A 24,665-nucleotide genomic window follows, 5' to 3' on the forward strand; every position below is an offset into this window, starting at 1 on the left:
ATTACTAGGACAGCATCAGGTGCTGAGTGACTAAAAAGAATTGGGGGTCTGGATAGAGATTTGAAATATGAGAAGTAGGAGAGAGAAGCATTTTACCTTTAAAGACATTGGTTTAGTGCATGGGTTGAGTATTCTAGTAAGAGTAATGCTGTTGATGGGTACGTGGTAAACACCTAACAAATGCTTGCTGATTGGCTGGCTTATGGATCATGAGAGGTGGCAAATAGTGAACCCTGAGGAACCATAATGTGAAATAATGAAGGAGGAAGGGAAAAGGATTGCTATACTTCTTCACATTTGCCTTTTTTATCTAAAAGTGCGACCTCCGAAGCTTCAACCTTCCTAAACACAGTCACACATTCATTAAGTAAAATAGGTTTCTGAGAGAGCAAAGTGTCACAAAGTCCACGTGCTTTCCTTTGCAAGCAAGACCCTTGGACCATCGGTAAATCTATCAAATGAATGTAAGCTCCTTGAGGGTAGAGCTGTTTCATTTCTGTCTTTGTACCCTCAATGCATAGCACAGTGTCTGGCACAGTCAGTTCTTAACAAATGCTTACTTATTAATAGATGTGGTCTAACAAACTTAAATATTTGAAGGGAGAAGTGATAGCTGACAGCTTGATATGAAGGGAACTAATGGAATATGAAAGAATAATAATAAGAAGAAGAACTAAAAGAATAATAGCATTGGAGGATGTAGTGTGGGTATAAATAGCCCATATCACTTCAATAGACCCTATAGAGTATCACTATATTGCATCACAATATCATTACTAATGTTCATAATGATGACTCCAAGTTATCAAGAAAAAATTATGCTGCATTATTTTATGTTGTTATGTTTTTATGTTATGTTATGCTCTATCATATAATAAATATTTTTAGAAGGTTGAAAAGTATGTAGTTTATTTCGGAAAGATTTCTTTCACTAAAAACAATTGCTTGTTTTTTTTTTTTAACTATTTTGACACTTGAAGAAGATAAGATTTTTCTCTCTGGAAAATTTCGTTCTGTGGAATAGCTCCATCTCCAATGATGCTGAATAAATAAGATATGATTGTCATTCATTGTCTCATTCATCACTTTTTGGACTTTAAAAATAAAGTAATTGAACTCTGATCAATGTAAGGACCAACCACAATTCCAGAGGATGGATAATTTAGCATTCCATACAACTAGTGCAGGATGGAAAATGATTCTTAGGTATGGTTGGTGTGGGAATTTGTTTTGCTTGACTACGCATTTTTGTTGCAAGGGTTTGTTTTTCTTATCTTTTCTTTTTCAGTGAAGTGGAGATAAAGAGGAAATAGGGAGAAAGGTTGCTAAAATGCATGGAAGAGAGCTGATGGATGGCCAGAAGAAACAAGTGGGACAGCTTTGAAATGTTTGTGTTAAATTTGTTATATACTCAGAGAGAAAAGCAAACTATAAAGTGGAGATTCACATTTTGTGAGTAATTCACTTTTTCTGCTTTTTGTATATGGAAATGTGATTTGTTTAGTGTTTGTGGAGTTCAGAATAAAAATATTTAAAAAGCAAAGTTAAGTAAGATGCCATCTACTCATACACAGCATATGCATAAATGTATATATATGTATTCCTGTGTGTTATTATATAACATATAATAAATGTACATGTGGGCAGTTAGGTGGCACAGTGGATAGAGCACTAGTTTTGGAGTGAGGAAGACCTGAATTCAAATGTGACCTCAGACACTTACAAGCTTTGTGACCCTGGACAAGTCACTTTACCCTGTTTGCCTCAGTTGCTTCATCAGTAAAATGGGCTAGAGAAGGAAATAGCAAACTGCTCCATAGTCTTTACCAAGGAAATCACAAATGGGATCATGAAGAGTCATAACAACAAAAGTATGTATATGTAACACACTCATCTGTTCTGTACCTCATTAAGAATATCTGAAGCTCTCTTGGCCTTTTCCATTTCCAAGGACCCAAATGGCACCCAGCCACAGCCTTTCATCCAGCTATTGTAGTCAGCTTTATATTCAACCTAAAACCCCAAAGCAGAGAATAAGTTTCAGTACATACAATGTCATCTTTTTTTAACTAGCAAAAAACTTAACATTCTTTCCACATAGATAACACTCAATATTGCATATACTAAGGAAGTTTTCAATACAATCTTGGACTGCATTTCAGTCGCCTTTTGGCTTCTGATTTTTCCTAAATGACATGTCCTTTTTTTGCCCATCTTTTTATTTTAATATAGATAATTTGCAAGATTTAAAAAACAACAAAAATTCTTTGCTTATGAACTCAGTAAGGTTCAATACATCCTTATAGTTTGCATAGAACTTTTTAATAGTCAATCAGACACATTAAACACAAAAAAAAATAAGAAAAAACATCTTTTTGCTGCTTTTCATTAAATGTAAAGAGTCTCCCTCCCTAAATAAATATTTAAACTTTGAATTTTAAGACATTGAGGCTGAAACTAGAACTAAGATTCCAGGAGGAAAACTTTATTTGCATAATGCATATCTCAGGGAATAGATGAGATTCATTGAATTATGAGGGATATGTGTGAACTATGTAAACTTCAAGACAATTTTACAATTAAAAATACTATGATTTGATGTTCAGATTGAAGCTCTCCAGTGTCATAAGGAAAAATTTGTAATTACCTGACTTCTTGAGACTTGATAGTAATTATTCATATTAAGCGCTAAATCATCTAGGACTTTAAAAGTGATGGTGTTTGCAGGGGTATGTCAGAATTAGCCAATGCAATGTTTTAAAAATTATTGCCCTTAGGAATTTATTGAAATGTATGGGAAACAAAGTGTAAGCATTTGAGTTGGTGTGTAAATGCGAATGAAATGACAAGCAAGACTTGTGATTCTTGTACATTATTTTCTCATAGGGTAGATAAGACCTCAAATCCCCATTAGTTTATCATCTATCTATGCACAAAACCATGTATATATTTATACAATACACATTTATATTATTAAACATTATATTTATTAAATTAGAACAATATCAAATATGATATTTATTAAATTCCAAGGAAAACCAAGCTTTGGTTGTAAAATCTTGCTGAAATTATTCCTCCAAAATATTAATTAACATTTTACAGCAGTAATTTTAATATACTTTTTTTAGAAGAGGGAACATCTAAGTTGTCTATTGTCATAAAATTAGAATAATTTCTCCCATTACATGCTTACTATGTGGGAAGGGGAAACCAGCTGGCTAATGTGCATATCTTCTATATGCAAGAAAATAAAATGCACCATTCATCATGGTATTCCCTACACAATGTGAGTTTTCTTCTTTGGACTTGGAATGTCATGACTAACTTTTTGTTTCGGAAAAAAAGTCCTCCTGAACACTGACATTCACATTTTCCACCTCTTCAACTATGTGAGGATTTTTTCTTGCTACCATAGTTAATTAATAATTAAGATCATGTTTTGTCTACCTAGAAAATATCAATAATGGGGAGAAGAAAAAGTTCTAATTACTCACATCACTTTGTAGGGCATAAGCCTTCTTTGCCAAGTCTACATTGATGCTATCAGGGGGATAGCTGTAGCTGTGAGGGATGTTCTTATAGTCAACATCACTGACTAGGGCCTGAGTTTTCTTTGCTTGAGTGACTTGGAGCATATCCAAAGGTGCTGTGTAGACAGTCTTTGCCTTTTCATAATCTTTGCGATATTCCCTCTGTGAAAGAAAAGGAAGTGATCATTGATTGCAGTAACTATCCAAGGGGTGCTTGAAAAATGCAAAAAATTCTAATTAAGAAGAAATACAAGCTTTAGAGGTAGATTCAAAACAGAAGTGGATCTATCTACCTTGATTTTTTTTTCCACATAAACCACACGTTTCTGAAGTTCAACAAACAGTTTCTCACATGGATACTGTAAGTCCATTAGAAAGTTGTAAAACAAAGTGCTATGTGAGGCCTGAAAGAATAGATCACTACTGAAAGGAAAACATCAGGAAAGGTTTCCTGGGCATTCCTGAGAAATTTGGTCTTTATTGTGGTCCTTTTTTATTCATAGGAAATTGTAGAACTAACAAATTTTTTTTTTTCTATGCTTCAACTTTTCTAAAATAATTGCTTTGGGAATTTAATGATGGAATTTTTAGTTTTCCTTATACAGCATGTTAAAATAGCAGGTATTAAATTGAGAAAACAAGATTGTTTGCCAAGTAACCTATATGGTAACACCTATTTCAACAACAGATATACTTCACTGAGAACTCCAGAGTCTTCTATTGCATATTTAAATGCTGTGACCATTCCAACATTGTAAGATTGGAAGTATTTCAAGACCTGGCCTTGTGGTACATCTGGTTTATATACAGTGGGTCCTGATCATGAGCCTCATGAAAGGCAGTTTCTTTTTTTTCTTTTTTTTTAAGCAATCGGGGTTAAATAACTTGCTCAAGGTTACACGGCCAGTTATTTCTGGGTGGGTGCTAAGTGTCTGAGCCCGGATTCGATCCCAGGTTATCCCAACACTGGAGCCAGTGCTCTTACTTGCTGTGCAGCAACCTGGCCGCCCCTGAGGGGACAAATTTTTTTTTGTTTTTTGTTTTTTTGCTTTTTTGGAGGCGGGGGGAAGGCAGGGCAATTGGGGTTAAGTAACTTGCCCAAGGTCACACGGCTAGTAGGTATTAAGTGTCTGAGGCTGGATTTGAACCCAGGTCCTCCTTATTCCAGGGACAGCACTCTATTCACTGTGCCACCTAGCTGCCCCGAAAGGCAGTTTCATATGCCTTGAAAAGCTAACATGCTTAGAAGATGGTACTAATAAAGGAGAGGTCATACATTCAATTCTCCTGTTAGCTATGCTACTCCTACCTATATCTACTCATGCCCATAATGTACCTGTTTTCCAGATTATCTTCCTAGAGACTGCTAGAATGGACATCTTAGGTAAGATTAAACCTCTTTGAAGCTGAGATCTCTTCTTACTCCAAGATAAAAAGATCATTTACTCTTTGATATACTCTAATCTATGTAACTTCTCTGATTTCTGTTTACTATTTTCTTAAATATGTATTGCATTTACTCACCATTTTGATGGTCTTTTTTTATAACCAACATTTGATGGGAAAGAGCTAAACTGTTGAGTGCAAGTACCATTCTCCCTCAAGAATAAGTAGAGAAATAATTTTCCTTCTATACCAGAAGAATACCTTTAGACTACCAATATTCAAGAGGGCAGATAGGCATAATTCGATCTTGATATCCCTCTTGGAGGTAGATAAAGAAAGGAGTGAGTGTCCATCCATGACCATTCTCCTGCTCTCACAATGGGAATCACAGTCTCCCTTGGAGAAGGGTAGTCTAGATTCCAGAGATATCTATCTATGTCATCCATTAACTATTTATGTAATCTATACGTTTATATGAAATATATATGCATATATATGTGCATGTATATGTATAATCCATTTAGACATAACTGTCCTATTTAGGCATACCCATATATTAATAAAGATCTGGATCACTCACATGGGCATTTTTTATTATAAAATGTACATTAAGCACAACTCAGTAATTTATATCTTAAAAAGCAAAGATACATGCATCTGGGAAGTCAACTCAATTTTATTCCAATCCTTCATAACTGACTTGCCACCTTGATACTGTGATTTTAATTAAACCTTTACAAGACATCCCTAGTTCAATTCAATAAATAAAAAACTATTAAAAATTAAATAAACATTTTATTAAGCACCTACTGTATACAAAGTGCAATGCTAGGCACTAGGAACACATACTAAGAGTTAAAACCAAGAAAACGTTAAGACATCGACTTTGAGAGATACTTACATCACTCTGATTTTTGGCTGTCTTCAAAGAGTGCAGGATCTTTGGATCATCCTGAATACTCAGGGCTCCAATCATTTTTCCCTTGCTCTGTTCATAGTCTTTTTTGTACAGCACCTGCATAGGGACATCACACAGGTGAGCCTTCACTCAAAGAAACTCTACCCAGTTCTCCTGACCCTGTTCCCCAATCATACTCACATCACTGGCATTCTTGCTGTTAGCTTTGGCTGCCAGAAGGGGAATAGCATCCACCTTAATTTCAAATTTCTTAGCTTTGCTCTTCTCCCAGTCATGTTTATAAATATTCTGAGGAAGGAAACATACACATAAGAATCATAAATGTCATATTCAACGTGGATCTATCTGTTAAAGACCAAATGCAAATGTAATGTATTAGGCTTCAATTTATTGCAAAATCCATTCTGCTTCTGCAGTCCATTTGCCACAAGTAGTATATTATTATCAGCTCCACCTCCTGATACTCTGAGATGTATACTTAAAATTTTTCTTACTCAAAACTTCACAAACTTTCAAAAGGCTCATGTTCACTGGGTTTTTAACTCAAGAGCCCCAGGCAGTCACTTTATAATCATAGTTCCCTTACAGGGGAATCTGACTGGAGAGTATTGACTGCCATACTTCAGTCTTGTTACATTCTTCAGCTGATTCATTAAGACCTAACCTGTGTAGCTCTTGACCTTAAATCCTCCACAGGAGGTCAGCTCAGCTCAAAGTATTGGGGGCTTTCCTCTAGCTCCCTTGACATTGTGTTGATACCAATGGAAAGATGTAGGCTATCCATTGGTTTTGTCATGCTTGCTATCCAGCTAGTTCACCTCATTTTCTGGATCTAATTTCTCTGATTATAACATTGATGCTGTGCTATCAGTATAATTTTTTGCATGTTATTCTTCTTTTTAATCTAAAAAAGCTGCTTTTGTATGCACACAGCAGGAAATACAATGAAAGCGGAGAAGCAGGTTTTTTTATACTTACATCACTCAGATTGTAGGCATTGACTTTATGCTGAATGAAGGATGGAGCATCTGCTGGTACATTGCATTTAAACTTCTCACTTTCGTGTTTTGCTTTGTAATTCAGCTGAAAAACAAAAGGCAAATAGTCAGTACAGGTGGGAAAGCCCTGCAAGGCCACTTTTATTCAGCGACTGCTGAATAGTACTTTTTTGCTATCTAAAGAAACAAATATAGCTCCTGGTTCCCAGAGTTTCTGTCTCCCTTTCCTAGAAGAATGGCATATCCAAATGTGAACTGACATCATTGAAGTATAGCTATTCCTAAAGGACTGAAAGGAAAAAAAAATCAACTAATCAACATGCATTTATTAAATACCTATTTTGGGTCAACCATTGTTTTAGATGCCAGGGATATAGTTTCTGCAGGGAGTGACAACTTATACACATTAAAAAGGCACATATGAAACACATACAAAGCAGAGCTAAGGTAATCTTGGGGGGGAAGGGACAAGTAGTTGGAGGGAAGACCCAATTGGAGAATGGCTGAATGAATGATGTTATATGGATGGAATGGGATGTCATTGTACCTTAAAAATGATGATTATAAAGAATTCAGAGAAATGTGGGAAGATTTGCATGAATTGATACAAAGCAAAGTAGTAGAACCAGGAGGACAACTTATATAATGACCAATAACATAAAGGGAAAGAGCACTGAAATACCTCAGAACTAGGATTGGGTACAGTGAGTAGTTACATCTATGGAATTAAGCATCACTATGCTTTTCTAGAGAAGAGATGAGGAATATACTTCCAGATATTGTCAATATGTTGATTTGTTCTACTTTGCTCTACTTCTTTAGGAGTGGGAACAGAAGTCACCAGAAAGTAACAAGGTGCCAATAAAACATTTTTAAAAGAAATTATTTTTAAAAATAATAAAGCAAAATCTTAACCAACTGTACATATTTAGCATATTTATTGTAGATGTTTTAAAGTTGAAGTGTTTCCCTGATCCATGAATTGGGATTACCTCTAATCCTAATGAAAAAGTAAAGTGGATTATTGCTTTTATAATACCTTTGCTAATCCACCTAAACAATGCCTGGAATGGAGTAAGGGTTTAATAAATGCTTAACAATTGACTGATTAAACATGTAGAATCTTTAGTTTCATTTTGAAACATCTTTATATGCATAGAAATGATCAAGGGTTAGTGCAAAAATAAAATGTCAAAAATGTCTTTGGTACAAACCAAACTCAACTATTTTAAAATATTTAATCTTTGGGATGGCCAGGTAGCACAGCAAGTAAGAGCACCGGCCCCAGAGTCGGGATGACCTGGGATTGAATCCGGGCTCTGATCCTTAGCACCACACCCAGAAATAATAACTGGCCGTGTAACCTTGAGCAAGTTACTTAACCCCAATTGCTTTAAAAAAAAATTTAATCTTTTTTAGGACAAAGTATGAGAGTTATTTGCATTCAAAGCCTAAACATAGTATCAGTGTTATCAGTGTCTCCCCGCTTTGATCTCTGTTACCTGAGTCTTAGGACAATGGAAGGAGTTGTGACACTTTGGAATAGAGAAGCTTCAAAGTAGATGGGAAAATGGATACATGTTACCTGGTATACTACCTAATGCATGTTACCTAAATCAAGTACTTGACTCCTTCACTTGAGCTGGTGTGGTACAGCTAATTTTCAGGATGCATTGTTATATCTAATAATAAGTATACTAGATGCCATTAGCAATATAGCTATTTCTAGTATAAATTCATGGTTTTTGAAGGCACATTGAATCTTTGGATGTATTGTGTTATGCACCATCTATTAAATGATTTTTTTTTTAAAAAGCAATTGGGGTTAACTTACTTGCTCAAGGTTACATGGCCAGTTATTTCTGGGTGTGGTACTAGGTATCTGAGCTCGGATTCAATCCCCAGGTCATCCCGACTCTGGGGCCGGTGCTCTTACTCACTGTGCTACCTGGCCGCCCCAAATGATTTTCTTAATGCAATAAGACTCTGCCTACATGCAAAACTTGAAAATACCAGAATTCTTCTATCTCTTAGTTTGTGAATATAAACCCATATTGACTTTATGTACGTGAACATTTCCTTGATAATCTCAATTGATGAATCCTAGTATACCCAGAATTACTAAAAATTTACTAAGAGAAAGTAACTTATAGAATGAATAATAGACTTATTAAATTAAAATCTATGTTATTCAGAATCTTATACATATATATGTATATATATAATTTTTTTTTTTTAGAAAACTCTCTGGGACCAAGTTGACTGACCAGAATTGACAAACTTAAAAACAAACTTAAAAAACTTAAAAACTCACACTCACACACACACACACACACACACACACACACACACACACACAAAGACCATAAGCTATGGAGTCCTTTTAACATTTAATGTTAATAAGAGTCAGAAGAAAAAAAAGTTATAGGTATAAATATTGTATATCAAAATAGCAATACTTTGCAGGTGGTAAACTAGCCTCCAAGCTTATTTATTTCATGTTTTAATTTACTGATCATTTAAATATATAAGATCTTTTTGTATTCTCTTCTACCCTGACATTCAAAAGTACTTACATCACTTAGCTGTTTGGTATTAATCTGGGCTTGCAACTGGACAGGAGAGTCAGTGACAGGTGTGAATTTTGTTTTATCAGGATGAACTTTGTAGGTGTGCTAGGGGAAAAAATGAATTATTTAGTGATAGGAGCAAATCACTTATACCCACACTAACATGTAGAAAAGATTCAGTAGTATATAGAGTTCATTTAGTCACTAACACACTGTTTTGTAGAGAAATTTATCTATTTATCTCTGCAGTCCAAAAAAACGACCTAAATCTGGAATAAGAAGACAGGTTCAATCCTACCTCAGCCATATATATTCTAAATGATCTTGTAAAATGAGTGGCCTGGACTAGATAGCTCCCAACATCCTTCTCTGCTCTAAACATATGATCTCTGTCTTCATATAATACATACATACATATATGTGCATATAATAAAGCAGTAAAAATCAAAGTTTGCTTCCAAAAGCTTAACCTTTTTTTTACACTTTTGATAATAATGTTTTCTGTCCCTATCGCTAGAAAATCCAAAACTCTTGCCTTTTCTTGCCCTTTTAAACTCAGTTGCTAAACTCATTCTGACCACTAGATGTCACAGTCACCTCCCAAACATTATCAAACAAGCAAATTCGTTTCTTGTAGCAGGCAACTTACATCTTTACACTGGTCTAATTTCTTGATTGCTTCATATTCTTGTGTTATTGTCTGAGGGAAATAGCATTTGCCTCTATCTTCTTCATAATCCGCTTTGTAATTTTTCTAAGAAGAAAAAGAACACACAAATAGCTTACCAAAGTCATTTAGACAATGTCATGGTGGAATTTCAATATTTATTTCTGAACTTACATCACTATTTTGAGCAGCAACTTTCATGCAGTGGGAATGATAAGGGTCCTCAAAGGAGCCTAAGTAATGCCCCAAAATATTCTTTACATAGGAATCTTTATATTTATTCTGGAAGACAAAACACATTTAATTCAAGTTCACACTGATTTCTCAAACAGTGAGTAGCAAATCAGACCAAATAAATTATTTCAGGTACTCTAACCTCACTGAAATTCTTCAGAAGGGTATCCAGCTGAAACTTGGGGGTTTCACAGTAATTCATGCTCTTTGCTTTTGTCTTTTCATAATTTTCTTTGTATAACCTCTGCCAGAAGATGGGAAAAAGGTATCAGTTATTGAAAAAATATTTTATTTCATTCCTATGCTTAAGGGACTATTTTTTTTTTAAATCTTGTCTTTTTGTGTTTTTAACATTTCTCTGCAAAATGGAAGAAAAAAACAAACTTTGAAAACTCACAAGAAATACCGTCGTTATCATAAATGATCAATTGGAGAGATTATATTCAAGAAAACCACATAACCATTTTTGGTATTTCTCAGACAGTTACTTCAAGCAGGCCACTACTGTCAGCTAATCTACATTTGGCTTGTATCATTACTGTTTGCAAATTTGGAAAATAAAATCACTATTTATTGCCATTAACAGAGATAGGGAACAGAGAACCTGGCCACAGACTTAGAATTAGATTAAGTGCTATTAAACTCTGGGATGGCAATGCCATTCATGTCATCTCTTAAAATGGATTTTACCATTCACCTGATTATTCAGACTTTCCATGTTTTGCTATATGGGATTCTGGTGTTAAGGGTGAATTGCATAAAAGATACTCTTCAAATATCTCTTTAAGACAAATTCAGTTTGGACTTTGAGATAGAGGGTCCTCTTGTTGGGCAAACAAACATCGGGACATTAGAAACAGACTGCAGAGCTTGCAGAGTATGGAACAGGGTAGAGCTAGGAGAGGGAGGAAGTGTGTCGTTTAAAAGCTTCCTGTTTTCATTCATTATTCTAATTACTGGCTGAGCTTAGTTGCTTCTCTCTGCTGAAGCAATGCAAACTCCTATCAGCATTCTACAAATCTCGGAGCCCTGGCATAAAGATTCTGTTGCCCTGCTCTAATCACAGTTGTGCTACATGACATCATGTATTCCCTCATCATCTTTCTGAACTCACTCAAATAAAAACTTTGAAATGTACTTTAAAAGGATATTAATATTATTTTGAAAATTATATACAGTGTAGCAGGAGCAGGGGCAGGGGCAGTATGCCATAGTAGATAGTGAGCTAGCCATGAAACCAGAAAAACCCATTTCTGTTAGATATTGGCTCTGTGAGGCTGACGAGGTGTCAGCCTTACCAGTATGATTGGTAGAGATATCTTTAATAAAGAAATTACAGGTTCATCCCTTATCCCCGAGCCTAACAAAATCAGAAAATAAGTTCTTGGAAGTGACAAAAATAACTTCTCTGCAAATAGTTGTATTTATTAAGCACAATGCTTATACATTTTAAGGCTTGATTAAGTGTATTTTTAATTATATTGAATTTTCTTTTTAAAATATCATTTAAAAGTCTTTTGAAAGGAGCTAAATGTTTTAGAAAACATTACAAGTAATGATTTTGATCTCAAATCCATAAATTGGAGATAAAATTTGAACATCATTAAAAGAATCATTTCTCTCCATTGTGAGGGAATTAAAGATATTTAAGAAAATCCAGTCATTTCCAATAGAACTCTAACATAAATACCTAGGAGCATCTAGAAATATGATGTGATGTGATTCCACAAAATCCCTCAAACCAGCCATGCCACCTTGAACCTGAGATGCTCCTTCAAACTCTGGGCATGTTACTGCGGAAGATGGGCAAAACAGGAAACATGAGAGAATTTCAAAGCCACTTACATCACTCTGGTTTTTGGCCACCTTCAAAGAATGCAGGATCTTAGGATCATCCTCAATGCTTAAGGCTCCAATCATTTTTCCTCTGCTCTTTTCATAGTCTTTCTTGTAGAGCACCTAAACCAAGAGAGAGAGAGAGAGAGAGTACAGATGGAAGACTCTACTCAACACACACATGCCAACCAGGTCCGCTCCACTGGTTCCCAAGTAATACTCACATCACTGGCATTCTTGCTGTTGGCCTTGGCTGCCAGGAGAGGAATAGCATCCACCTTAATTTCAAACTTCTTGGCTTTGCTCTTCTCCCAGTCCTGCTTGTAAACATTCTAGAGGAGAAATCATACATGGAAGAATTATAAAAGCTCTGTATGAGGTTTATTTCTCTGTCAAAGGGTAGGAAGGGTACTTGTAGAGTGACGCGGCATAAAGGAAGCCATGAAGTCACATGGTGAGGTTGTGTCAGGCTTTTGTTGTTCAACTGTTTTCAGTCGTGTCTAACTCTTTGTGACCCCCATCCGGGTTTTCTTGGCAAAGATACAGGAGTGGTTTGCCATTTCCTTCTCTAGATTATTTTATACATGAGGAAACAGAGGCAAACAGGGTTAAGTGAGTTGCCCAGGGTCACAGCTCTAATAAGTATCTGAGTCGAGATATGAACTAAGAAAGATGAATCTTCCTGACTCCAAGTCTGGTACTCTATCTCCTGAATCATCTAGCTGCCCTGTGTTAGACTATGGTGAATTCATACTCCAGAGTTCCAGGGTTTTACTCAAAGGTTAAATGACTAGCCCAAGGTCACACAGTCAGTGTGTGCATCACAGGTAGGACTTGAACAAAGGTCTTTCTGACCCTCAGACTAGGTAGGCCTTTAACTCTATGCCATGTTACTTCTCACCAGAAGAATATTGTTGTTGTTTTTTTTTAAGCAATTGGGGTTAAGTAACTTGCTCAAGGTTACAAGGCCAGTTATTTCTGGGTGTGGTGCTAAGTATCTGAGTCCGGATTCGATCCCAGGTCATACCAACTCTGGGGCCAGTGCTCTTACTCACTGAGCCACCTGGCCTCCCCTAAGCAATTGGGTTAAGTAACTTGCTCAAGGTTACATGGCCAGGTGTTTCTGCGTGGGTGCTAAGTGTCTGAGCCCAGATTCAATCCCAGGTCATCCCGACACTGGAGCTGGTGCTCTTACTCACTGTGCTACCTGGCCGCCCCATTATTGTTATTTTAAAAAGACATATTTGTGTTTTAGGGAAAATCAGCATATAATTTTGCAAATGTAATCCAAACTCTCTTAGGGGAATTCACAATGTTATTATGGGAATTCAAATAATTATACTGGCTAAGAACTTAGTAGTGGAAACAGGAAAAGAGATCTTAGTTCACAGGCACCAGATATGAGAGATATCATTGTGTTATCTCCTGTTGTAATTTTTCACATTGTTAGAAACAAATACAAAATATCACAAATTCTCACCCTCTCCTATGGTAGTCTTTATGGAGAACTTACATCACTGAGGTTATAGGCATTGACTCTGTGCTGAATAAAGTTCGGGGCATCTGGCGGGATGTTGCACTTGAACTTCTCACTTTCATGTTTTGCTTTATAATTCAGCTGAAAAACAAGGGAAATGTCCTCTTAGTACAGGAGGAAGTCTGTCTTATAACACTAACAGATTGCTCCTATTGCACACAGCAAATTTTTTGGCATTCAATGAATGTCAGATCAAAAGAAAGATCTAGAGCCCGGAGTAGGCAATACCATTGTATGACCAATATGACAAACCAATGTCATGGCCATAATCACAGTAAAGTATTAGAGAAAGCACGAAGACTAATTTCATTTTTTCCCACTTCTGCAGAGTCTTGATGCAGTTTTAAGGCTTAATAACTGTCGAGTAATGGAAGTTACTAAAGCTTAAAACTGCAGTTAGACTTTGTGGAACACCTTGTAGTACAAGTGGCCTCCATTGAGTCTGGGGCCAATGGATAGAACATGTCCATATATAGTCCAATGAGATGATGTATGTGAAAGTATTTAGAAAGCTACAAAGCATTATGTAATGTGAGGTACGCTTATTATTATCTTTGTTCTATGGGAGAAGTCTGAGTAGTCTTTCTACTTGATCAGTACTCATGATTTAGCTCATTAACATGTTTTAACCTACATTCTTTTTGACACTTTACAATGCATCATTTTATTTTAAAACTTCATGTCCCTCTCACAGAACCTAATGCTTTGTGCTCTGCATCAGTTTGAGTATTCATGAAAAGTACACGTAATGAAGCTGCCCTTGTAGGCTGTCTAGGCCAGATCACTTTGCCACTAAGCGTCATCATTTCCCCCTCTCATAGGGTCAGCGATTTAGAGATGGAAAGGACCTTAGGTGTCTAATCCCTCCATTTTACAGATCAGAAAACTGAAGCTTGGGGTGTTTAAACAACTTTTCTAAGTTTAAGCACATAAATAGCACGGCCAGGATTCTAACCAAGGTCCTTTGATGCCAGAGCTGGCACAGCTGACCACAATGTCTCCTCATTGATCAATTGAGCTTTTCATCCCATTACCTTATCAGTACTTGAATGTGGAAAATGAACATGATGACAAACTATTTTTATAATAGAAAATATAAATATAGCCAAATGAGTAGCATCCACATGAGTATTTTTAGAAATATTTGGATTATTGGATCTTACATGTTGTTATTTTAAAATAATGGGTCATAAGGGGCTGGATTTTTCTAACATTTCATGATACTTACATCACTTAATTGCTTAGTATTGATTTGAGCTTGCAGTTGGACAGGAGAATCAGTAACTGGGGTGAATTTTGTCTTATCCGGATGGACTTTGTAGGTGTGCTGGAAGAAAAATTGGAGTTACAATGCATTGCAAAAAACATAAAAAGCAAAAAGAATATTTCCCCCCCACCCCAAAAGAAAAAAAATTTTGGTCAATCAAGTTTTTGTATGCTAAACTTTCATCTTTCAAAGACCATCAAAGAAAAAAGAATTTATTAACTGACCTAGAACTACCAAGGAGTATATTTCTATGGATCTGTTTGAGAATAAATATGATAGCTACCTCAAAAGTAAGTTTCTTGCCTCCCATTTATGTTACTTGAAGGGAAACAATAATATTGTCAACTACATCTTGACCACTAGATGCCATAAGAAGATCCTGGAATATCACTTGTCTTCTTTGGCTACCAGCCCCCCAACATCATAAATTTTCCAGTGTTTGTGTTGCAGACTTACATCTTTACACTGGTCTAATTTCTTGATTGCTTCATATTCTTGAGTTATGGTCTGTGGGAAGTAGCATTTTCCTCTGTCTTCTTCATACTCTGCTTTGTAGTTTTTCTGCAAGGAGAAAGCACATATGAGGGCTAACTCTGGCTGTAGCTTCTGAAAACCATGTCATTGGCAAACATGAACTTACATCACTGTTTTGAGCTGCAACTTTCATGCAGTGTGAATGGTATGGGTCCTCATAGCTGCCTACATAGTGTCCCAAAATATTCTTCACATATGAATCTTTATATTTAGCCTGGAAGACAAACCACATTTCATTTGTTTATATATGTGAAATGAGTCTCTGGTTCACATAAAAGTACTGACACTGTGGGGCTTACTTACATCACTGAAGTTTTGCAGAATTGTATCAAGCTGAAATTTCGGAGTCTCACAATAATTCATACTCTTTGCCTTTGTCTTTTCATAGTTTTCCTTGTATAATTTCTGTCAGAGGGGAAAAACAGATAAAATAGATTTCTGTCACTCCTACACTTTGATTATAATAGCTCTTATTTTTCAAACACTTTAAAAATTTAAAAAAAGGGCTCCATCTACTATCTTGAAAACCTATAATCAAAAGTTGGGGTGTTATGAATCATAAGCCTTTGTGTCATTAGCAATGAACATTAAATCTATGATTCTAACTCTCTCAAAAATAATCTTTGGAAAGAAAAAGATCTCAAAAACAGTTTTCTACCTTAGAATCAAGACTCACAGATGGTTAAAGGCTATGGTGTATATGAGCCATGTTCAAGGCCTACTTTCCTTTCACTGACTCAGGTTCTTCTCATACTTTCAAGTTAGAAATGTGATGATTAACAGTGACTCTAAATAAACATTCATAAGAAAGTAGTCATTTATAAGAGCAGAAACTACAAATGCTATCAATTTAAACAGAAATAGACATACTTCTATCTTCTCATTGTCCCCAGGGGAACAACATTTCAGAGAATATTTAAAGTTATAATCTTGCTGATAAAGTTCTAAAACCCAGCAAGGAATAACAAGTAGTATATACAGGAATTATGCATTTATTTATACTTATACTCTTATACTAACTAACATAGGAATGAGAATTTCTGCCTTTACTACTTAAAGTGAAGGCTATCCTGCATTTCATGGGCAAGCTGGAATTTCCCTCGTTTTTCATTCCACACCAATGACGTAGGCTTAGAATGTATGTTGAGTAAACAGCTAATAAAGGTAGCCTAAACGGCTACAGGTTGTGAATTTGTTAATAATTCTTATCTATTGGAACATTAACCTGAGGATCATCTTTAGCCATAACGATAACATGAAGAGTCACTGGTTTTATTGCTGGCAATTTCTGACATTACAATTTTGTTAATCGATAGGTTTATGCTTTTATTCTTAAAATTTAGAAGTTAAAAAAATGACATTTAGTATAAAGTTTGCTCCTGATTTGCAAGGGTGTCCTGGTCAGTGAAAGCAAAATGAGATTTTTGAGCATGGCTTTTATATATCTCTAATAACAATCTAACAGCCTTTCTTCGGGAAGAAGATACTAAGAACTTATCACCACCATTAGGACACACACTTAGAGTTGCTTTTCCAAGAGAGGTGACAGGTTTGCTGCAATCCTTCCAATTCTCTTGCCTAATCCTTCTTGTGACTTTTCTGACCAGACTTAAGGGTGTTCTCTGGCCGTGGAATGGAGAGAAGCTAACCATTCATTCATATAAATATATATGTGTAGATGTGTATGTGTGTTAATATATGTATGCATACAAACATACACATATACACATGCATATATTTATATAACCCCAACATGTACACATATGTCTATGTGTTTATGTGTGTATATGCACGTATGTGTGCATAGCCATCATCCACAATGAAAACTTTAGAAAATATAAAATGACAATATTCATATATAAAGCTAAGTATTTAAATAAGTTAAATAAATTAGCCACCCTAATTGAGGCCCTCATCTCCTCTCACCTTGTCTATTACAATATCCTAATGTCTTCGATCCTCTTCAAAAAGGAACGACCAGCAACAATAACAGCAACAGCCTTCTAATGGTCTCCCTGCCTTCCGTGTGTCCCCCATCTACTATCGTCTCTGCTGTCAAAGTGATTTTTCTAAAGTGTGGGTCTGTCACGTAAACTCCTCCACTCAACAAACTTTAATGACGCCCTATTACTACCTCCATAATCAAGTATAGTCTTCTTTTAGGCATTTGAAGTACTTCAAAATCGGATCCCTTCCTATCTTTCCAATCTTTTTTAATATTTCATGTCCTTCCGTTTACTCTGTGACCCAGTCATGCTCCATATGATACCCCATCGCATATCTTCAAGCAAAGACCTCACCACCCTGTCCTGGAGGGCAAGGGACTTGCTTTGTATCCTCAGTGCTTAAAAATGTCCATGCATAGTAAATATTTAACAAATTCGTGTTACCTGATTGATTTAGAGATGTAAGGAATATCAGGGATCACCTAGTCCAATTCTCAAAATAACTTGTTACTAACTGGGGAGGGGGAGGTTGGGATGATTCCATCTGGAATGTCCCACAATGGAGCAATGGCTCTAGCTGTTCTAGTGTAGACTTGTTTTTAATGGCAGGATTCTTTTCCTTCCTTAAGTTCAGGCATTTAAAATCCAGTGGCTTATAAATCTCCATAACTATTCATAAAAAAATTTAAAATTTCTGTGAAGTCTTAGGGAATCGTCTTTTGTGTTCCATTACTGGACAATAATAGTTCCCAAGAAGGATCCTTATATATAAAATGGTTCAGTGAAGACAGTTTTGCAGGTGTAAGCTTTAGAAAGATATGTTTCTTTTGATCTAAATGAAATATACACATTTGTTTATTTTGCAGTTACAGGGTTAGAGAGTTCTTTCTGAAATTTTGGACTGAGGAGGCTGGAATTTTAATTTCTTCCACTGTTGTTTGGACTTCGCGGATATTAGAATGTAACCTCCTTAAAGGAAGAGACTACTTCATTTTTGTCTTTGTATCCTCAGCACATATCAATGTGATTGGCACAAAAATAGGAACTTTAAAAGTGCTTGTTAATTGGTTAGAACCAGAGGTTGTATCTGGTACATAGTACGTGCTTAATACTTTTTCGTTCATTCCTAAACCATGGATCTTTTCTCTTACATCCCTTGGGTAGAAGATTTGGGGAGGGAAAGACTGGGCATCTGGAAGGGCTTAGTCACTCTTTTCTCCCCTCCCAGCAATTTATAAACACAACTCTGCTCCTCCTAGCAAGAGAGCAGAAAGATGCTTGCCAATGCTGCTTGCCTGCATCCAAGGCAGAAGCACTCCAGGCCTGTAGCTGATTTCCTTACATTCAATTGACTAGCTGCTATTAAAGGACTAAGAAACACATTAAGAAATCTATATTGCTTAAAGGAGCTGTTATAAACCTAAGGAATTTTAGAAAAAAATTGGCAGAAATTTTTGTGGTACTGAATGAAAGTCAAGAAAACCAGGCCTCGAATCTTTCCTTGGACACTTATTTGTCATTTGACCTCTCTGAACCTCAGTTCCCTCATCTGTAAAATGGGTATAATACCTGTAATCCCTGACTTGCAGGTTTGCTGAGAAGTTCTAATGAGATAACATATGTCAAGTTCTTTGCAAGCCTTAAAGATCTACATAAATGTTTGCTATAAGTATTGCTGTTGTTGTTATTATGATTATAATTTTATCGCTAGGGTTTAAAAATACTTACATCACTTAGGACATTTCCTGCAGCCTTCAGCTGTCTAAGGAGCGGATTCTCTGTAGCAGGAAGCACATTATAATCAGCCGTAGCTTTATTCTTTTCATAATCTTCTTTATATTTTACCTGGAGGAGTGAAAGGAAATGAGAAAGTATCTGTTAGTTTTATATTCCAAGATCTCTATTATACTGTTGGCACATGGGGTGCTCAGCATTCCATAAATATGAAATATCAATAATTATGCACAAAGGCTACATCCTATGTACCTCTTCTCACAATAAAAAGAGTACTTCCTTTGGAATCAGAGGACCTGGGTTCAGATCCTGCCTCTGTGGTTTAATATTCATGTAACTCTGATCAAGCCATTTAACTTTTCTAGGCCTTGGTTACTTCAGCCAATGAGATGCCCCCTGAGGTGCCTTCCAGTTTTAGATCTAGATACTGGGACCCTGCACCCAGATATTGATACCCATTTGCCATACTGCCAACATATTCTGTGAGGGTATGGAAAGGACCCTTATAGCTTTCTCTACTCCACTTCCCACTTGTAAAGAGGACCCTAAGACAGCAGTGACTGCCCAAGGATGTGTGTGGATCCTTGGACAATCACTGCTGTCTTAGGATCCTCTTGGTGTATCTGAGGAGATCTGAGGTGGTGATAGTTGTACATGATGCTTCAGCTGCCTCCTCGCCCCAGAAGTTCCCTTATTCTCTGTGGCCTTTTCCCTCTGGAACAACCATCCCTATTCTCCTATGCCTCCTTTCTGCCGCTGATGATGTCTTCCAGAACTTTCATTTAGATGAAGGCCCAGGAGAGGCATCCTTCATTTCTGTCAGCTCTCTTTCTGACTCTCCTCTGGCTCCTCTCCCCCTGCTTTTCAGTTCCTTTTTGTTATTGTCTTCATCCTTTAGAAAGTAAGCCCTTTGAGGTCAAGGACTAGCTTTCTTTTTGTTAGTATATGTATCCCAGTACTTAGTTCAGTGTCTGGCACATAGTGAGTATATAATAAGTGCCTATTGACTTGACAGTCACAATACACCTTTTGCCAGCCTTTTCTTCTCCTTACAATTGGTGGAGACAGCAGAGGGCCTTTTCTACTGTGCCCACAATGGATACACTTGTCCTGACCTTGATTCACAGTCTAGTTCCATTTATATGACTCTCACTAATATCATTCAGGCCAAAGGACATGCTTAGGACAGTGACAGGTTTAGAGACCACAGGACAATTTACTAATAACCTCAGGAAGCACCAGAAACATCTGCTAGCTTAATCGTTATGCTGAAGTTCTGGGAAAGCGGACAGTAATATGCCTAAAAATCATTTGGGACCCCGCCCCAAGTTTATCTTAAGAAATCACAGAATACTATTCCTTGATTGGAGACATACATTAGATTTTTATACTATATATTTATAGTACTGACCATATTATCTACAAAACCATTTCAAGGAGTCACAGTTTAAGAATCTGATCTTCAGAAAAGGCAACCAAGCAGGGGTGTGAAGGTAAAGGTTTAACAACTGGCTGGGGGTGGGTGAATCTGCATTACTTTTTTTTCATCACTATAAGCCTATACCATCATCAAAACAATAAATCAAGCCCTGATCTATGGCATTAACTAATTTCTTTTTTTTTTTTAAGCAATTGGGGTTAAGTAACTTACTCAAGGTTACACAGCCAGTTATTTCTGGGCGTGGTGCTAAGTATCTGAGCCCGGATTCAATCCCCAGGTCATCCTGACACTGGGGCCAGTGCTCTTACTCACTGTGCTACCTGGCCGCCCCTAACTAATTTCTGAGCTATAAACGCACACACTGAAAATTTAGTAATCAGCTTTCAAGAGATGTAGGAGCTGTCTCTAGCACATCCTTAAGCCCATGTACCAAAATGTTATAGATCCATCTACCTGTTCCTCGAATCTCCAGAGACCTAAGAGTCTTCAAATAAGTTCTTTGGTATTGACTAGGGCTCACTGCACGGTGGCATTTAGACCCTTTAACAGATGATACCTTGTAAAGCTAAAGTAGGAATGATCAAAACAGTGACACTTCCTGAAACCTTATCCAATGAAATTGTTATACTTTGTTGCTTAGTTGTTTTTAGTCGTGGCTGTCTCTTTGTAACTCCAATTGGAATTTTCTTGGCAAAGATGCTGGAGTAGATTGCCATTTTCTCCAGCTTGTTTTCCAGATGAGGAAACTGAAACAAACAGGGTTAAATGACTTGTCCAGGGTTACACAGCTAGTAAGTGTCTAAGGCTGGATTTATACTCAGGTCTTCCTGATTTCAGGCCCAGTGCTCTATCCACTGTGCCAGCTAGCTAACCCTTCTGGGATTAATGCTTTTCTGCATTCAAGGTCAGAAGTAGCACATAAAAACATGGTCCAAAAGGCCAGTAACAAACATCACCAAAGGCACATACCTTACTAGCAGCAATTCCAGCTTGTTTATTAACTTTGTATTCTGGAGTTTCTGTCTGCATAAAGTAAATTTGGTCTTTGAGGTTCTCGAAGTCTTCCTGGTATTTTCTCTGTAAGATATTAAACAATATTATTAGACTGGCATGGGGAACAAGCCACGTTGGTGTCAGGTATAAAGGCAATCATGGCAATACAAAGGAACATGGACAAGTTACCATAAGGTAACGCCCTCGCCCTTAGCTTAGACTGGTCAGATTGCTACTGGAATATGGTACCACTGAAATAAACTTCTTGTTAATGATGAAAATAAGGTAATGTGGGAAAGATTATCCATCTGGAAAAAAAACAACTAACCTGAAACCCTGAGATCACATACTTAAGATTTAGAGTAGTCTTTATGGAAAAGGAAATTCAAGCAAGAACAAATTAGATGAGGCTGAAATTCCCCAGTAGAAGGTTTATATTGACAGTGCCTTCTAAGGGAATTTATGGCATCTCTTTTCACAAGCATCTTTAGTCACTTTTCTTGGAGAGGAGGGGAAGGAGTTGGCCTAGAAGGCTTCTTACCCCTGCAGTGTATATTAATAAAGGCAGGAAAAAGGAAACTTCAGACTAAAGCCAATTGGGGGGTCATGCCCTTACTTACTGTGCTTATATTGTCAGCATTCATTCTTGCATTTGCAATTTCAAAGCAAGGAGTCTCACTCCACTTGCCTTTGACTTTATTGTCATAGTCTTCCCGGTATTTGTTCTAAGATAAAAAAAGAAAAGAAAAAATAAGGCAAGCAATGAAATATAAAATGTAACAAATAAAATTTTAAATAAAATAAGTAAAAATGACTAATACAGAAATGTTTTACATGGTTGTACATGCATAACCTATATCAGATTGCTTAGCATCTCAGGGAGTGGGATAGAATTTGGAACCCAGAACTTAAAAAAAAACAACAGCGAATGTTTAAAATTTTTTTCCATGTAATTGGGGGAAAATATTTTCTACAAAAAAATAAATTTACATGCTGATGTAAATACTCCTTTCACAGATCTTAAACAAATCTAATGTGACTAATGGTGCCAAGAGACTGGGTCTAACAATAGAAGAGAGACAGAGAAACTGGTTTAAAGTTTAAATCGTCCAGGTCTCCTTTAAATATCAATTAAGCTTCCTGAGAGAGATCTGGGGTAGGCAGTATCTATACTCTAAGGACTGTTCTAGTCTCTACTGTTATCTCTGGGATAGGACCTGGAAGGAACCCTAAAGATCATCTCAGTCCAACCTCCTTGGCTCTGGGATGGTCCTGGGTGCCCTGGAACCAAAGTTAGTTCCTAATGTGGAGTCACCCACAGCTCTCTCACATAGATACAAAGATAACCTGACTTCTGCAAAATGTGCTCTACTCTCCGCCCCCCCCAAAAAAACCAACAACCCTGGCACCACACTAATAAAATCTGTGGATCTGAAGGTGTTTGTACAAGCACAACCTCTCCCATATTTACCATCCCTTGAGAGGAAAGGGGAAGAGAGGTTTCACTGCCCTCTTTTAACTTGGAACAAACTAAATAGTGTGTCTGTGGCACCACAGTAGATTGTTGTTAGAAACCCCTCCACCGCTCTAGCCAATATGTCTCAACCCAGGCAACTAACACACATTAAAAGTGGCAAAGTCCCTGCCAGATCTATAAAACATTGATGAAGAAGAGAAAGCCCAGTGAGGAAATGACAGCTTTTATGTGTGAAAAGCTTCCTTCAATCCTCTGTCTTTGCCCAGAGAAGACTTGGAAATAAAGCCCCAGTTTATTGGCCCATCTTTCCCTCAGGAAGCTTAAAAGTAAATAAAATGAACATTTTAATGTACCAAGGTTATGATACACACATGTGTATATAAACACATGCATACATATAGAGAGAGACAATGCTTTCCAAATAGATCTTCTCTTCAAAGTGAATACATATGACTTTTTAAAAAATCTTCTCTATGTGCAGTTGAGGTCTTAATGTAGTTGCCAAGTGGGAGGCAATGTGACTGCCAGTTAGTTAATCTATTTCTATCTTGTTCCTATTTCTCCTTTTCCTGTGAGTAGTAGAATATTCGAACATTCAGATCCCTCAGCGTTCCATTATGTAAAAGTCACCTTCCCATGAGTGGGTGGGAGGGGTCCCAATTCATATTGGCATTGCACAGAGTATGCCTAACACTAGTCTTGAATCACCCAAACCTTGTCCTCCAACCAAAGCATCTTCCTAATTCTACACTTAAAAAGGATCCTCCATAGTTTAATTGGCTCACTGCCTAACTACTATATAACAAGCTCTCTCTGAAATGCCTTTTACTCTGGGCCCCAGAAGGCACCTGTCTTTATGCTTACTCTTTTATATGTGTGACCTTGAAATTGAGTAGAAACAAACACAGAGAGACAGAAAGAATATCAACAGGCACTGAGTTGATGGTTAATTCTCACATCCTTATAACCATGAATGTCTAGCCTATGCTGTATGTCTATGAAGAAGCCAATAGATATATAACAGGGATAGAATAGGAATAGGAATAAGAATAAGAATAGAGACTAGTCCTGTGAATTCATTAGTAGATGGAACTTCCAATGATAAAACTCCCTTTACTAGGACAGGTTGTCTTCTCTACAACTAATAAAGCACCAAGGGGTTAAATGATTTACGAAGCGCCAAAGCAGTAGGGTGTCAGACAAGTGACTGGGACCCAGGTCTTCCTGCCTTCACCTCTTCACTCCACCATATTACCTTTCTTCATTGCTATATCTATTATACAGAAGGTATCTATACAGAATCAAGTTAATACTATACATGTGCAGACATCCCACAGTAGTATTGGATAAAGGGCTGTCCTTGAAGTAAGGAATATTTGGGTTAAAGTACACATGTAAACTGAGGGCAATTTATTTAATTCTCAGTGACCTTAGGCAATTGTCTAAGATTATAATTGCTGAGGAGTTACTGACCTGCATCAGTGGAGAGAGTCTCCTCAAAAGGAATCCTTTACACTAAAGAATTATTAGGATCATAGACCTAGAATTGAAAAGACCCCAGGAGAACTTCCACAGGAGCCGACTTGTCCAATTCTC

At 36.8% G+C, this 24,665-nt stretch overlaps 1 protein-coding gene across 1 annotated transcript in view; it reads right to left on the bottom strand.

Annotated features, from left to right (window-relative positions):
• The window catches only part of NEB (nebulin), a 231,362-nt gene that overhangs the window by 179,642 nt on the left and 27,055 nt on the right, over nucleotides 1–24,665 (bottom strand). Inside the window, 19 exon segments of the mRNA XM_069080869.1 lie at nucleotides 1,906–2,013; nucleotides 3,495–3,692; nucleotides 5,818–5,931; nucleotides 6,016–6,123; nucleotides 6,814–6,918; nucleotides 9,410–9,508; nucleotides 10,053–10,157; nucleotides 10,245–10,352; nucleotides 10,447–10,548; nucleotides 12,150–12,263; nucleotides 12,365–12,472; nucleotides 13,654–13,758; nucleotides 14,906–15,004; nucleotides 15,401–15,505; nucleotides 15,585–15,692; nucleotides 15,782–15,883; nucleotides 19,153–19,269; nucleotides 21,569–21,676; nucleotides 22,213–22,317. Of these exon segments, the coding sequence (XP_068936970.1) occupies nucleotides 1,906–2,013; nucleotides 3,495–3,692; nucleotides 5,818–5,931; nucleotides 6,016–6,123; nucleotides 6,814–6,918; nucleotides 9,410–9,508; nucleotides 10,053–10,157; nucleotides 10,245–10,352; nucleotides 10,447–10,548; nucleotides 12,150–12,263; nucleotides 12,365–12,472; nucleotides 13,654–13,758; nucleotides 14,906–15,004; nucleotides 15,401–15,505; nucleotides 15,585–15,692; nucleotides 15,782–15,883; nucleotides 19,153–19,269; nucleotides 21,569–21,676; nucleotides 22,213–22,317 (2,118 nt within the window).

This window comes from Petaurus breviceps, unplaced genomic scaffold, assembly GCF_028583685.1.
Source record: "Petaurus breviceps papuanus isolate PSGF00001 unplaced genomic scaffold, PetGlider_PUasm1.0 91133, whole genome shotgun sequence".
NCBI lineage: Eukaryota > Metazoa > Chordata > Mammalia > Diprotodontia > Petauridae > Petaurus > Petaurus breviceps.